At 41.2% G+C, this 16,553-nt stretch overlaps 1 protein-coding gene across 7 annotated transcripts in view; it reads right to left on the bottom strand.

Annotated features, from left to right (window-relative positions):
* MYH10 (myosin heavy chain 10) overlaps positions 1-16,553 on the bottom strand; it is a 134,233-nt gene that overhangs the window by 98,913 nt on the left and 18,767 nt on the right. For all 7 annotated transcript variants that reach the window (XM_067717129.1, XM_067717130.1, XM_067717134.1 and 4 more), the window contains exons 3-4: positions 14,365-14,521; positions 889-916 (exon numbers count right to left, since the gene is read on the bottom strand). In XM_067717129.1, coding sequence (XP_067573230.1) covers positions 889-916; positions 14,365-14,521 — 185 coding nt within the window. The remainder of the gene's footprint in view (positions 1-888; positions 917-14,364; positions 14,522-16,553) is intronic.

Genomic DNA, 16,553 nt, shown 5'->3' with positions numbered 1-16,553 from the left:
TCCCCCACCCTTGAAGGTCGCCCCTCCCGGGGATCCCACACTCTGAGGTGCCCTCACTCACCGCGTGGCTGCCGTCACCCAGGCCGCCGGCTCTGCATTCCGGGCACAGCTCTGACTCCACGTTCACGGGGCCAGCGGCCGAGTGACAGCTCCTCTCTGGAGAGCCACAGTCACCTCAAAGTCTGTCCTCCACCAAACTCCTTGCCTTCCACCCCGAACCTGTTCCTCCACCGAACTCCTTACATCCTGAAGCTGGCACAAGGCCAGCCTCTCTGAGCTCCCCTTTCTCGGGCGTGTGAATCACCGAGTCCCGCTGCGCCTGTCTCCTAAACTAAACTCCACCCGAGATCCACCCACTTTCCTCTGGCTCCACGACCACCTCTCCACCTGAAGTCACTTCCATCCCTCGCGGAGCTAACTCAACAGCCTCCCACCTGGTCTTCGCGTGTTCACGCTTCCCCGTGCCTCGTCCCCGCCGTAGCCAGCGTGACCTTCCTAACATTTGAATCTGACCGCTTCCTGCCATGGGTTCTCTTCAATCCTGACTCTCCAGCACTTCACACACTGCACACAGGCGCATGATATTAATGCTTCCTGGGTGGTGCGGGTAAATTCCCCAAATGTCCAAGAGGTCAACACGTGGACAAACAAACTAAAGATGTAAGTTTCACAGATTAACGTTATGAAATGTGTGAAAAGCCCAGTTCGACAACCAAAGAGTAACACCAAATTTAAGCAACTTATATATTGTAGTCTTGAAACAACAACTGCAAGGTTTCCATCCAACTCTTGACGGCTCTCCCTTCCCCCTCCCCCCATACAAAAAAAGAATGGCTTTTACTTTCCAACAGAAGCGAAAAGAAGTCTGAATGTTCAACATTTACTTACGTGCAAAGAATTGACTGGTCCTCACGATCTACAAAACAAAACAAAACAAACAAACAAAAAAGAAAGTGACCATTTGCCTGGTTTTTAAAAAATTTGATATAATAATAAAGTTGCAGTGATAGCCTCTAAAATACTAGTAACTCTGCTGCTCTCAGGTCAAGTTAACTCTTCCCAACCCTATTATATATTATATAGTCCTAAATCCAGTCAAGTTCATCATTCTAACGCCAGATTCTCTGGGGTAGGTAACAATGCAGGCTCAGATGACCGTACACGTCTTATCAACCTGGACCCTCCAGCCTGGCTGCCCATCAGAGTCAACTGGGAAGCTGTATAAAAATGAACTCCACAGAGCTCCACCTTCAGGGGGAGGGACTGAAAACCCCTTTTTAAGTAGGTTCCCCAGGTGATTCTGATGCAGGGCCAGGTTTGGAAACCACTGCCTTTCCAGAAAACCCACCACCAGAGGGGAATCATTATTAATTTGACCTTAAAGGAGAAAAAAACCCACGAAGTATCAAACGCTGAGTGGAAAAGAAGATTGAAGGTGGATAAACATCTATATGAGGTTTAACCACTGTCTCAAGTCAGAATGTTAGATACACCCAAAATAACAAAAGGACGTATGATGAAAAAAAATCAGACATGATTTTAAAGTGATGAATGACTTAAGTATTCATATTCAGCTCAATTTTTCAACTGAAAAGGTGAAATGCAAACCCATGTATAGTCCAAGGACAAAACCACCTGTGTAGGTTGTATGACTTCCAGTCACTTACGAGCATCATTATCTCTATTTTACAGACGAGGATGTTCTTTGAGGACGTGAATCCTCCAGTCACATAGCTACTGGGGGACAAGGATTCAGGTGAGAACCCAGGCCTGTCTGCCTCCAGTGCCTGTGTCCTCAACACTCCTGACCAAGACTGTCACTGCCTCAAAAGGAACTGAGGTCACGAGGTCACGAGGGAGCATTTCTGTCGCTCCCTACGCTGTGCTTGCTTTTCCATCAGAAAAGCCATCACGTGCCCAATGAAGGTCTCACGGTAGTTCAGGCGTAGATAACCTCCATCAAAGAGAAATGAAGAGTTCCTTCACCACGTCATACTCTTTTCATATAATATTATTAAAAGAAACAAATCCATTCATATACTCTGTGTATAAACTGGGTTACAGCAAGAGCATATTACTGCCCGGCCCCTTGAGTCTAATTTAATTCCTAATAATAGCTCCTAACCACTGTTTTCTCCTTCTTTCTGGCTGCCATGGGCAACATAGTTGATGTCTGCCCCTTTATTGGTTCACTTTCCCAGGGACGCGCCACCTCCTTTCTTTGGCATGTCCTTCCCGGATCCATGACCACTTGGATTACCTCCACCTGCCCTTCGTGCTCAGCTCAGCTGTATCTCCTCTGAGGAGCCTCCCCAGACCCTCTTCCTCAGGCTCCTCCCTGTTTCCTTCTTTTGACCACAGTATTCTGGAGTTAACAAACGATACTGCCAACTGCCTGCCCCACCAGCATGTGCTGCCTGAGATCACAGACTGTCTTGCTTCTTTATTCCCAGAATTAACAGTCAGCCACCTGTCCACTGAGAGAACCCAGTACAAGGAGCCAGGCTGGGCACTGGCAAGACACTGGGAACTGGAATCTTCTGTCCTAGTTCCAGCCCCACCACAAACTTCCCACAGATCTATAAATGAGGCATTGATTCCTTGCTGGTCTCGGGTTCTTCACCTATAAAACTAGGATTTTACCAAGTTTTTGCATATTATTCACTCTAAACATGAACCCTCACACCCCAAATTCTCCTGGTCTGAGCAACGTCTATAGAACTCCACTTCACAGTTTACAATGAACTTTATACTCTAAAAACCTATAAATATAACCAGACACAGCTTTATAGTGACATTTAAGGGAAATAACTTCATGTTCAAAAATGCAACTAGCCTTCTAAAAAGAGTAGAGACTCATTTGATAGCTCAGTTATTTTCCAAAGCACCTTTCAAAAAACACATACGGAGGTACTCAATAAATCCATGTTGAATTAAATCATATTTTCAACAGTGAAAAAGGTTTCAAATCAGTCACCTCAGCTCCTACCTTAAAAAACTAGAAAAGCACAAATTAAACGCAAAATAAGTAGAAGAAAAAATGATAAGGAACAGAAATCAATGAAATGGGAAACAGGAAAAAAAAAAAACAAGTGACCAAATGCTGGTTCTTTGAGATCGATGAAACTGATAAACCTCTAGACAAAATGATCAGGTATAAGACACAAATTACCAATATCTGTAATAAGAAAGGGAAAACCACTATAGATCCCAGAAATACTGAAAGGATGATAAGGAAATATTAGGAACCACTTTCTGCCAAAAAATTTGACAACTAGGATGAATGGGATAATTTCTTTAAAAGACATAAACTACTAAAGTTCACTCAAGAAGAAACAATAACCTAAATAGATGTAAAAAAGATATACAATAAAACAACATCCATTCATGAGTAAAAACAAAACCAAAAAACTCAGCAAACTAGGAATACAAGGGAACTTCAACAACTTGATAAAGGGCATCTACAAAACACCTACAGACAGTTAACATCATCCTTAATGGTGAAAAACTGAATGCTGTCCCCGAGACCAGGAATAAGACAAGGATGTCTGTTCTCACACCTATTCAACATCACAAAGAAGAAAAATAATTAAAAGCAGAGACTTGAAAAGGAGGAAATAACAATGTCTCTATTTGTAGAGGACATAATCGTCTATAGAGATAATCTCAAAGAATCTACCAAAAAACCTTTCAGAATAAGTGACTTTTGCAAGGTTGCAAAATATGTCAATATATATTTTAAAAATAACATTTCTATATATTAATAGTGAACAATTGGAAATTAAAAATTTTAAAGTTCCATTTAACACTACTAAAAACAGGAAATGCTTAGTTATACTAAGGGCTATGTTATACTTAGATATAAATCTAACAAAGTATGTGCAAGATCTATATACTAAAGACTATAAAATACTGATGAAATAAATTAAAGATCTATATAAATAGAGATAAACCATGTTCATGGATTGGAAGACTCAAAACTATTGTCAATGCTGTTCTAATTGTTCTATAGAGGCAATGCAATCCAATCAAAATGTGAAGAGTGGGACCCTTTTTAGAAAATGACAAGCGAATTTCTATAATTTATATTGAAAGACAAAGCAACTAGAATAGAGAAAATAATTTTTAAAGAATGATGGTGGAAAATACACTATTTGATTTCAAGATTTACTATATGGCTATTGTAACCAAGACAGTATGATATCTGCAAAAGGACAGACAGACAGATCAAAGGAACTGAGAATCCTGAAAAAGGCAATTCACTGGAGAAAAAAATTGTCTTCTCAACAAATGGTGCCAAGATCAACTGGATATCCACAAGCAAAACGATGACCTTCAATCCATACCTTGCACCATACATGAAAATTAACTCAAGATGGATCACAGATGGAGTGGGAGAAAATTGCAAATCACTTACCCAATAAAGGACTTGTAACTAAAAAGGACAAAGAATTCTCAAAAATGAGTAATAAGGGCTTCCCTGGTGGCGCAGTGGTTGGGAGTCCGCCTGCCGATGCGGGGGACGCGGGTTTGTGCTGTGGAGCGGCTGGGCCCGTGAGCCATGGCCACTGGGCCTGCGCGTCCGGAGCCTGTGCTCCGCAACGGGAGGGGCCGCAGCAGTGAGGGGCCCGCGTACCGCAAAAAAAAATAAAAATAAAAAAAAAATTAAAAAAAAGAGTAATAAGAAAACAAACCATCCAATTTTTTTAAATGGTCAAAAGATTTGGACACTTCACCAAAGAAGACATACAGGTGGCATAAGCACATCAAAAGATGCTTAATATCATTAGTCACTAGGGAAATGCAATTTAAGACCACAATGAAATATCACTACACACTTATCAGAGAGACTACAGTTTAATAAAAAACTGACAATACCAAGTGCTGACAGGATGCAGAACTGGAACTCTCCATCCATTGCTAGTAAGGTTGAAAAATGGCCCAGCCATTTGGAAAAAGTTTGGTAATTTCTTATAAAGTTAAACATACACCTACCACGTGACCGAGCAATCCTACTCCTAGGTATTGAGCCAAGTGAAATGAAAACTTACACTCAAAAAACCTGTATACAAATGTTTCTAGTGTCTTTACTGCCAAGAACTGGAAACCATCTAAATGCCCTTCGAATGGTAAGCGAATAAATAAACTGTGGAACATGCATCCAATGGAATACTACTCAGAACTAAAAAGGAGTGAAGTATTGGTGGATGACGCTCAAATGTACTATGTTAGTGAAAGAAGCCACCCTCAAAAGGCTAACTTGTGTACGATTACATGATGTTCTGGAAAAGGCAAAACTATAGTGACAAAGGAAAAAAAAAATCAGTGGTTGCCATGGACTAGAGGGGAGGGAATTACCCTAAGGAGAGTGTAGAAATTTGGGGGGAAGATAGAACTGTTCTATACCTTGATTGTCGTTACACAACTATATGCATTTGTCAAAAGTCAAAAAACTATGCACTAAAAAGGCTGAATATTACTGTATGCAAATGATGCCTACTAAAATTGTATATATTAGTTTTCCCATCCAGCAACATGCTGTGCCTCCACCTTTAAGACTTTAAAAAAGTTCTGCAATTTCTTATTCAGGTTCTGCCTATTTTTGTTTACTGCTACCATATATATTTCTGGCTAAAGAATAAGTACATTTTTAAACTTATCACCCAGTGAAATCCCCGTTTCATCCCCTCACTAACCCTTCACTCTGATGCCTGTACCCTCTTAGTTTTCTTCATAGCACTTATCACTATGATATTGTCTTTATTTATTTTCCTGTATCTTCAATGAGATAACAGTTCTCTGTAACACAATCACTGGAAGGGTTTTCCTACATTTGACAGCCTCTCAGGGTAAGGAGTGTTACTGTCTCCCACTGTCTGTATTCCCACATTATAAGATTCAATACATAGATTCAAGGCAACTGTAATTCATTATAAAACATTCCTTTTCCTGGCATAAAATAATGCCCTTTGTCCCTGTTTCTGCTGTGACGTCTACTTTAGACTTGAGATGACTTTAATTGGTGCTCCCTTTTTGTACCCATTTGGCCGAGGAAATGCCCATCACCGCACTGCTATTCCTTTTCTACTTTGAGATGTCTCTCTTGTAAGGGGCATATGATTATATTAGGCTCTGTTATTTACAGGGGGTTAAAAGTATTTATATTTGCCGCTGTATTTGGTGTTAACCTGTTTTCTGACCTTTGGAAGCCTTCCTTGATGTTCCTTTTAAACGATGGTTTGTTTTCCTTGCTTTTCTTTCTCCTAATGTAAGAAACTTGTATCCAGTTTCAACATTTTTCAAAAAGAATCCTTTAACCTACATTTTAAAGATTCACATTTTGAGGTATATCAGTCCTAGTCTCAAAAAACTTATTCTTAAAGCAAGAGAGGGGTAGTATATGTGCTTATTATACTAGGACATCCCTTGGTGTGTCAGACATCATTTCAAGACTGCGGCTCAGGATCCCACTATATAAATGAGCCATCCTTTTAAGGAATTACTTATTCGTAGAACAACTGGTTATTTCCATTGTTTCTCAGGAAGCTACTGGAGGTTATTCTCCATCCAAAACAACAGCGTATGGAATCCATAAATTAAGAAATACAACTACGGAAAGAAGCAAGGAGGACTTCCCTGGTGGTCCAGTGGTTAGGACTCCGTGCTTCCACTGCAGGGGGCACGGGTTTGATTGCTGGTCGGGGAACTAAGCTCCCGCATGCCGCAAGGCGAGGCCAAAAATAAAACACACGCACACACAAAACACACATACCCTCAAAACACACATACCCTTTGATCCAGCAGTCCACAGAAAGAAGCAAGGAATTTCCAGAGCGCAGGCAAAGGCAAGTCTGAAGACCGCTAAGTACAGACTGGAGGATAAAGGGTCCCCAGAGGTATGCCTCCAAGGGAGGAAAGACACTGATAAATTATGGGATACTTGTCTACGTATTGAAAGAAGACTTGTAGTTCTGTCAAATCAATGTAGCAACTGCAGAACTACTCTGTTCCCCCCAAATAGGAAAATTACTGACCCCAGGGAAAACAGCAAATTGTGTAAGAAAGGAAATGTGATTATAGGAGGAATAGTTTAAATGCTGAATACTAAAATGCCAAAAAATGTTGATTTGACTCCTATCAGGAAGATGGGGGCGGGCAGTTAAAAACTCTTCTGTCATAATAGGAAGTCTATAGAAAACACTGGAAGTTAAAAAAGAAAGAAAGAAAGACTATCACAAGCCTGTTACTTAGAAATATATACATATACAAGAAACAGATTAAAATATGGTTTTCTCTAAAGAGGAAATCCAGAATGGGCAGGGGTAGGACAGGTATCTCTTGTTTCTTTTTCAATAATGTAAGCCTTGCTGTATACGGTGTGTTTGCTTGTTTCAACTATCTTCACGTATTACTTTTTAACAAAAAGTAAAAAGTAATTTAAGCATTCAAAGTTCTTTGACAATTTCTGATCTTGATGTTATCCAGACGCTTCTGCATTGTTTAATGGTCTAAAACCATTTAGATAACACAGGAATTATCTAGTCCTTGAGATCTGACAGACTTCACCACTAAAATTATCTGGGCCTTGTGTCGTTGAGACATAAAGGTAAAACCTCTGACAATCTTTACCATTTCTCCCACTGGCATTGTTCTAAGTTTTCCACCTTATTTTGAGTCAATTTTGTCTCTGTTTATAGTGTTATAAAACCTTTATTCTTCCTGGTGGTTCTCTCTTAGTCACACTTGCCAAATTGTTTGTCTATTTTACGGTCTTTTTGTGGAACCAGTTCAAGTTTTACTTAACAACTTTATGTTTTTCCTCTTGTTTAGGTTCATTTCATGCTGTACTTTTTTAAAAATTGAGGTATAACTGACATGTAACGTTATATTAGTTTCAGGTGTACACCATGATTCAATATTTGTATATACTGCAAAATGATCACAAGAAGTCTTAAGTTAACATCCAGGCTGTACTTTTAAAGAACTTCTTTCGTGTGTGTGAAATGACACACAGAAAAGCTCATGAGACAATACAGCTTAATAGATTATCATAAAGTTGTCTTTTATCTATCTTGTGAGTAAAAAGGCTTGTATATAAATTTTTGTTTACTAATAAAAATATTTATAGGGGCTTCCCTGGTGGCGCAGTGGTTGAGAGTCCACCTGCCGATGCAGGGGACGCGGGTTCGTGCCCCGGTCCGGGAGGATCCCACGTGCCGCGGAGCGGCTGGGCCCGTGAGCCACGGCCACTGAGCCTGCGCGTCCGGAGCCTGTGCTCCACAACGGGAGAGGCCACAGCAGTGAGAGGCCCGTGTACCGCAAAAAAAAAAAAAATTACAGCTATGAATTCTTTCTTAAAGCAGTTTTTGCCTTAAGCCATCAATTTTTTACATATGATATTTTGTTGTGGTTAACTTCTAAAGAACCTGTAATAGCAGTTTTGATTTCTTCTTTTACCAAAAAGCCATATAGATGAATGGCTAACAGCAAAAACAGTAAGAAGAACTCATTAAACAAAACTCCTACAAAACAAACCCAAGTGGAAATCTGTTAATACCTTGTCTTACTGCACTGTGGTCAGAGAACGTGGCCTGATTTGAGATTTTTATTGGTGACTTAGCATCAAAATTACAAGCCAAGGTTGTAAATGTTTTCTGCTCGATGGGCAGCAGTACTGTATATACATTTTCCAATTCAAGCTTGCTAAATACTGTTGATCACATTCTTTATACTCTTTCTTTTCCCTACTTATCTCAAATTCTGAGAGAAACACATTAAAGCTCCCTCTATAATTGTGGGTCACATTTCCCCTGTATTTCCAATAGCTGTTAAGTATGTGACACAATGTCAACGGCATAAATGGAAGTATTATCTGAGTCTTCTAGAGAATTATGTCACACTGTTCCTCTCTTAAATCTCCCATCTCTGCTCCCTCCGCCTCACTCTCAGCTGGGACCCTGCTTCACCTTTCCCTGAGAAAACAGGAGCGCTTTCACAGGTTCCTACCACCAACCATATCTACCCACCAACCGGCAGATGCTTTCAAGAAACATGGCTGTGAAGGGAAGGAGAGGATGGAAGAGAGAATTTTCTTTTTTAAAGTAACGGGGAAAACTTCAGCACATTTTACGCTAACATTAGGAGCCTCTAAAAAGGGAAGCAGAAGACAGTCAACACTGTGAGCTTCCTGAGACGGATTCCTAGGAGAGATGGGATGGGCATCAGAGGTGAAGGAGCTGGGAAGACGGCCTTCACAGGAGTGGGCGCAGGACAGGACGGTTTGTAAATCTGGCTCAGGAAGCTGCGGTAGCTCCTCTCTGGTGGCTTCTAATTTCTCCATGGATCAGGGGAAGAAGCCACCAGCTGGGGAGGAGAAGGGGACGCAGGGACCTAGGGAGCTGAAGTGGGCAGGGGCTTGAGACAATCATTAGGGAGAGTGAGGTTATAATCTTAATTGACAATCAGGGAAGCAGTGTTCTGCGTGAAGTCTGGGCTCATGATCACGAAATTAACAGGAGTATTGATCTGTTCAGCTGTATGAACAGAAGACTCCAGAGGTATCAGCAACCCAAGGAAGAGCCTTAAAAAAAGACAAATGTCTTGACTGACTTAGGGTGAGAATTTTGCCAAATAAGTGTAACGAAAGAACAAAGGGACAGGGGGCGTAGGATACTGACAGAAGACGCTGAAATGACAGACTATAAAATGTAAACTACACAAGGAAGAAAGTCAAGGCAGTTCTGAGAATCCACAGGGGAAAAGGAGAACAGCGTTTGGACCCAAGATCTAAACGGAGTCAAAGAACATGGTCAGGAGACTTGCTGACTGCACTGCCAGGACGGAAGGATTTTGCAATAGAATTTCTGAAATATTTGAAAAATAAGATCATTTCAGAAGGTGGCACAGTCTAGGGTGTCAGCAGCGTAAGTCAGAAGGGAAGAAGATTAAGAGGAGATTAAGAGACCGGGGGCTGGCTGTTCACGAAAAACTAGGAAGTAACACAGGGTTATGGCAGGGCTTGAGGCAGGGAGGAAACGACAGTCGTGTTGGGGGCCAGACAGACGCACTAGGAGGGAGGGGAGGAGGAGGGAGGGGAGGAGGAGGGAGGGGAGGAGGAGGGAGGGGAGGAGGAGGGAGGAGGGGGACCCAGAAGAATGCTGCTACAAGCGATGAGGGGCAGGCAGAGGAGGGGCAGTGTTTTCAAGGGGTAAAGAGTATTTGTTAATAGTCCAGCAGATGCACTGCGAGTAAGGACACTGACCCCATCTCCTAGCGCATAGGATCGGAGTGGAGGGCCCATACTCAGGGGAAAGCCAAGTTTCAGTTAAAGCCCGGAGGAAAAGAAAACACTTGACGAAGACATTGAACACATAGGGAAGTTTGCACATCACAGAGTGGGAGTTACCTGAGGCAGAAATGAAAAGAGAGCATTACGGAAAACGAAGATGTGACCGGGAAACAAAAGAACAAGGAGACGTGGATTTCATTCTAAGACTCCAGGAAGAAGGTAGAATCTCAGGTCTTAGATACGCATGGGCCCCCCCGCCCCGCAACTACTGTTAACAGCAAAATTTGCCTTTACATCCGTCTAGGTCAACAGAAGGTGGGTGGCCGTGTTGGCTGCTACTGAGTGGAAGCTGGCTGGGGTGGACGGCCACGGGGAGGGGCAGAGGACGAGGCGCACACGGGGTGCTGGGGGAGCCTGGAATAGTAATGGCCTTAGGTCCCCTCGCGTGATTACCTACCGGGCACAGGTCTCAGTGTGCTGCGTTCAGTTTCTAACACGCAGGACTGCGAATGAGAAGTCTGAGCCCACTGACGCCCTCTCCACCGAGATCACCTGATGTCGCCCTATCCACACCACGCTGCGTTAGACCAGGCATGTGTCTCCTTTCAAGGTTCCTGCCTGGCACTAGGGGACCCTCTCAGCTTCAAGACTCAAGTCCTTCTTCAGCTCTGGTGAACTTTTTCAAAAATATCACTTCTCTCATGGCCCCTGAGAGTCTACAGATATGGAGAGTCTATACCACGTTTCCTACTCTTTCTGCCATAATTTCCATCAGTTTCTTTTTGCTGTGTATTCTGGAAGAACTCCTTGAGTCGGTCTTCCAATTCATTGCTTTAGTCCAATTATGTCAATTCTGCTATCCCATGCTTTCAGAGTTGATGACTTTTGCAAGCAAGTATATGTCCAAGAACTCTACTTTCACGCATGCAGTCAATGAATATTTCTTGAACAACTACTATGTGCCAGGCACACTCTGCATTTTTTTTTTTCCAAAGTCCCACTGGTTGCTTTTGGGGGGGGGGGCCGTGCCACGCGGCACGTTGTGATCTTCATTCCCTAACCAGGGATCGAACCCATGCCCCCTGCACTGGGAGCACGGAGTCTTAACCACTGGACCACCGGGGAAGTCCCTCTGCATTTTATTGATGCAATATCCCCTAGAATCTAAAGTTAAGGGAAAAAAGTAAGCTCTCTTCTGTTTTTTTGTGTTAAAAAACCAAACTCTGTTCAGTAGGACCATCTGCTCTGAATCCTCCACATGGTCCCGTCAAGCTACAGGTCCTCTTCGTAGGCCCACTGACGTTTAGCTATTTGCTCACGACTGTAATTGAAAACCTAGATGGATAAGCATCGGTAGCTGGTCTGAGCTTCATGAGCAGTTGCTGTTGTTGACTGTTGTCTGACTGCTCTAGCAGACGTCCCACCCGACTGTGTTGTACCCTATATCAGCAGGTAGCCCCCTACCTATAGAACAAAATACAGCAGAATTGGTTAGAGTGGGGTGTTTTTTTTGTTTTTTATTGTCTGTTTTAAATTATTACATAATCAAAACTATCAACTAATTCTTTTAACGTTCACGTGGCAGTTTGATTGTGGATAAGAATGTGTCACGTTGCCTTGGTTTTGAATCCTCGTTCATATACCTCTTACTATTTACATTTTCTTGGTCAAGTTATTTAACTTTTTGTGCCTCAGCAAAATAGGGACAGTAATTCTATTTACTTTATAGGATTGTTGTGGATTAAATAATACACATAAAGCATTTAGCCCAGTGCCTGGCACATAATGATATTCAATACAGGTTCATTCTAGCATTAGTGATGATATTAATAATACCATATACTGGTAAGCCACATCTTCCTCATTCTGTATTCATACAGTTGGTTTGGAAACCCAGTAGTGGGGCATTAACATTTATCCCTCTTAACTAGAGTCAATTCACCATTCAACCTGTCAAGAGCTTTTAAAAACTCTGTTTCTTTTCATCAAATGTATTTCTTTTTCCTCCCAGTTTCATGTCATCTATAAATTTTACAGGCATGCATCCTATGTCTTCAAGTATGTTGATTAGAATGTTGGAAAGGGCACAAACCCCTTGGTGCACACCCTGACGCCTGGCCAACCTCTATCATTAACCAGCATCTCAGGCACAACTTTGCAGCATGCAACCACGAGGAGATCACAGGGGCCATGGAACGCCATGGAGAAGTCCTAATTCTCTGATAACACTGTCTACTATATTCCACTTCCTACTCAGTGTAAAGTAATGTGAGGAATATGTTCATGCTGTTTCTAGATTATTAACAGTAGATTCTAGAATGTTTCTTGGCAGGTATAGATCAAGAGTGGGAGCTCTTGATCTTAATATAAAGGGGAGCCTCTTCCTCTTTTTAAAAATTAGAATTATATAATGTGAGACCATCCCCGCCTTCTGGAAACTCCTGTTCTATATAATACTTCGAAGAACAGGGGTTCGGTAGTCTCAGCTGTGAGAATGTATTTGTTTAGAAGAGACAATATGGATTCAATCAGAGGAGGAGTGTACTTTGGCCAATTTCTTCTCCCATATAAGGCAGTTTGCTCATTCATACAAATACTTTTCTGCATGTAAAGATCATTCTTCTTAATGGAGACACAGAATGAGACACAAAACAAAAGCTGATGATTTTCCTTCTCCGTCACCTGACTGCAGTTTACCACAGTCATGGCCATTTCTTAACATTCTTGGCTCTGAACCTTAGAAAGGGTTATTAAATTGAATCTTTTTTAAGCCTAAGCTCATTTTGGACTCTGAACGTCTTCTTACCCATCGATGCCACTATTCTAGTCCTAAAGCACCTCCTGTTTGCCTCCGAGGACCTGGTATATAAGAAGAATCCAGATGATACCTGACTAGGAAATGGGTATCAACTCCCTCACACTACCCTTTAGACCCAGCACCCAGGCAGCCTTTCCAGGACCTGAGATTTGATGACAGGTGGATGCAGCATACTCTGCTTCCTGAAGACCTCGTAGATTTTATTTTACTTTACAGAATTCGTTTTTAAAAAAATAAAAGGAGAGAGAGGGAGAGTTACTATAAGATTTCACATAGTGCTAGGAAGTCCCACGTTTAAATGCAGTCTGTCTAACACAGAGAGCTATATTCAATACCCTGTGATAAACCATAATGGAAAAGAAGGAAAAAGCATATATAAGGGAGTTCCCTGGTGGTCCAGTAGTTAGGGGCCACCGGGGTCACTGCCGGGGCCCAGGTTCCATCCCTGGTCAGGGAACTGAGATTCCACAAGCCATGTGGCGTGACCAAAAGAAAAAAAAAGAAAAAAAGAAAAAGAACATGTATATGTATATAACTGAATCACTTTGTTGTACACCGGAAATTAACACAACATTGCAAATCAAACTATGCTTCGAGAAAATTAAAATTTAAAAAAATTTAAAAGGAAAAAAAAATAAATGCAGTCTTGTTACTCAGTAATGTTAAATGCATTCAAAACTGCTCCGTTCTAGTTTTCAAAAAAAATTCCTCCATAAATCATTGCGTCTGAAGCCATAATTCCAATTAAGGACTCTTCAAATTTATATTTCATTCAAAACCCAAAAAGGAAACAATCAAAACCCACCAACTCCACACATGCTGTTTAACTTTTGTTGGGTCCTTTTTCATGCATTTAAATAAAAAATATTTTATAATCTTTCTTTCCCCAATGATGCATCCACCTTTTCTATTATTCTTCCTGTTGGTTTTAAAGACGAATGCAGTAGAGCTTTGATTATACTGGCTTGTGGTGGAGAGATCAAATATATATAAAAACTAGATGCTTCTTAACAGAAAAATTAACATGGAGTATTTATGAAGCCCCAAGCATACTTACCGGATGCCTATAGAAGACGGTCATATTGCCTAGTCTAATCTTAAGAATTCATAATTTTTCTACAATAAACATCTATCACTTTTCTTTCTAATCTTAAAAAAAAAAAAAAGTAAAGCCCTCTGTAGAAAAGATTGAGGCATTCTAAAAAAACCCAAATTATATTTAAGAAATTCCGAGTAGCATTCTAACATTTCCAGTTACCTTGAAGCATGCATCTGTAAGCTGATTCAGATATGGCATAGATGTGTGGAGGCATCTCGTGACGTTTCTTCCCTCTGTACATTTCAATAATATTCTCAGAGTAAATGGGAAGATTCTTGTAAGGATTTATGACTACACAGAAGAGTCCAGAATATGTCTAGAATAGATAAAAATAAAATACAGTGTTAAAAAAAAAAACAACTGCATATATCCACAGGATCCAATCAGGAGACAAACCACACAGTAATTTGAACAGGGGACCTTTATCATTTGCACAATTAATCTATCCCTAAAATTAAATCTCACCCATAATGGGCAATTCCAAACCACAAGCAGTTCTCCTACAGAGAGCCTATTAAGTGGTACTTCCTAGATTCAATTCCCTCATCTGTCAAATGGAAATAATAATATATGCTTCATGGCTTCATGAAGCCACGGGTCATTATTCAAACAACATGTCATTTGCTTTTTCACACTCATTCTCTCATGAGTGTACGAGGTATGAAACGCTCATTAAGGTAGTTTCAGATTCCACATTGCAACTCATCTTTAAGGAAATACCGGTGGCCAAGTTTGGGTACAGTATCAAAGGAGAATATCCACAATTATCTGGAAAGGTTATTATTAAAGAGTTTTTTTTTTAAGTGTAAAACATTTTTACTCTTCTAATTTTTTTTGCTTTGGAAAATATAGGGGTTTTTTCATAAAAATCATTTATGTCAACTTGTTATAGGTTTAGTTTTAAATGAGTTGATAAATATTTAAAATCTATGTTTTACTTTCTAAACACAGTAAATATCATGAAATATAAACAAAAGCTCTTGGGGGGCCCTCAAAAATTTTTAAGAGCCACTAGTCTAGAAGATAAAAACCTTCCTCATCAGTAGGGTAATCATTGCTCAGAATTAATACTAGGAGCACTTTTGCCTTTGGGGTTTTTTTAATTCACATGGAATGATTTCTGAGAACTGACTCTGGGAATTATGGAAAATCAAGAGCGGTTAGGATTGCTGCTAGATGCTCCAGTCCTGGTGGGGCTGAAGGCACCTCAGCTGCACCGGGAAGCAGACCCTTTACTTCGGGTGATTCTAAATCTAAAGGCAAGAGGATCTTAGAAAAGGCCGAGGACCAGTGGTGCTCAGCTCCCCAGGCAGTACCGAGGGGCTTCTAACCAACAACCTGTGTTCAGAAAGGCTGAAAGTCCTGGCAGTGGCCACCAGGAGGCACTGTCGAGCCCATTATATTCTGAACGTTGCAGTGAATGATGCTGAAAGGAGAAAGGCGGCCAAAAAAAAGTTTAAGTGATCAGAACCACCTCAGCAGCTGTTCTCCTTTATCTTTGCTTCCCTCCCAACGGAGGCTCGGATGTGGAATGCACTTCCTACCTAGATTAGCGCTTGGGAATAAGACAAAGGCAAGCAAGGGCCCTGCCCTGAGCTCACTGATTTGGGCTGTTTGCCTGATTGCTAAACTGATAACTGTTTGCCTGAGGCCACAGTAGTTACTTGCCCCTCCCTGGGTGACCGCTGGGCCTGAAGCCGTTGGCTTTCTCGTGTCCGGCATCAGACCTCCAAGAACCCGGGCTGGCTCTCAGGCCACCCACCCAGCAGCCTGGCACCTTCCACCTAGTCTCTAGTCTAACTAGGCCAGCCTCTCTCTGCCACCCACAGGACAAAAAGGCAACGAGAGACAATAAAAACAGATTTTATTAAGGGCGAGAAAACTAAGGAGAGGCAATCTCAACATTTTAATTTTTTATTGAGTTTAATTTATACTCAGGAAATTTGACAAATCATAACTACACATCTCAATGAATTGTTATATATACAACTTCCACTTTTTCCTTCAAAAATGAGATAAGAGTCGATCGTGAAGCTACAAATTCTGCATGTCACTCTTTTGTAAGAGGAAAATAATTACAGACTGCCAAAACAAAACAAAAAACCCCAAAACCTCCAAGGAAGTCAAAATACGCCAATTCCGTTTAACATCCCGTAGCATGTACGGCATGGTAACAGATCCTAATGAGGACATTTGCAATCAGAAATCATTCCAACGTGTGTGTCTATCATGTGTTGGGGACTTTTCTGAGGACGAAGATTACAGAGATGGGTAAATCTCACCAAAAAAACAAGGTTGAATAATCATCAGTATCCTATGCTTGCCAAAGCGAAGCAGTAATAGAGGTT

This window comes from Pseudorca crassidens, chromosome 19, assembly GCF_039906515.1.
Source record: "Pseudorca crassidens isolate mPseCra1 chromosome 19, mPseCra1.hap1, whole genome shotgun sequence".
Classification (NCBI taxonomy): Eukaryota; Metazoa; Chordata; class Mammalia; order Artiodactyla; family Delphinidae; genus Pseudorca; species Pseudorca crassidens.
Note: the sequence above shows the minus strand (reverse complement) of the source record. Positions and strands in the feature narration are given on the sequence as shown.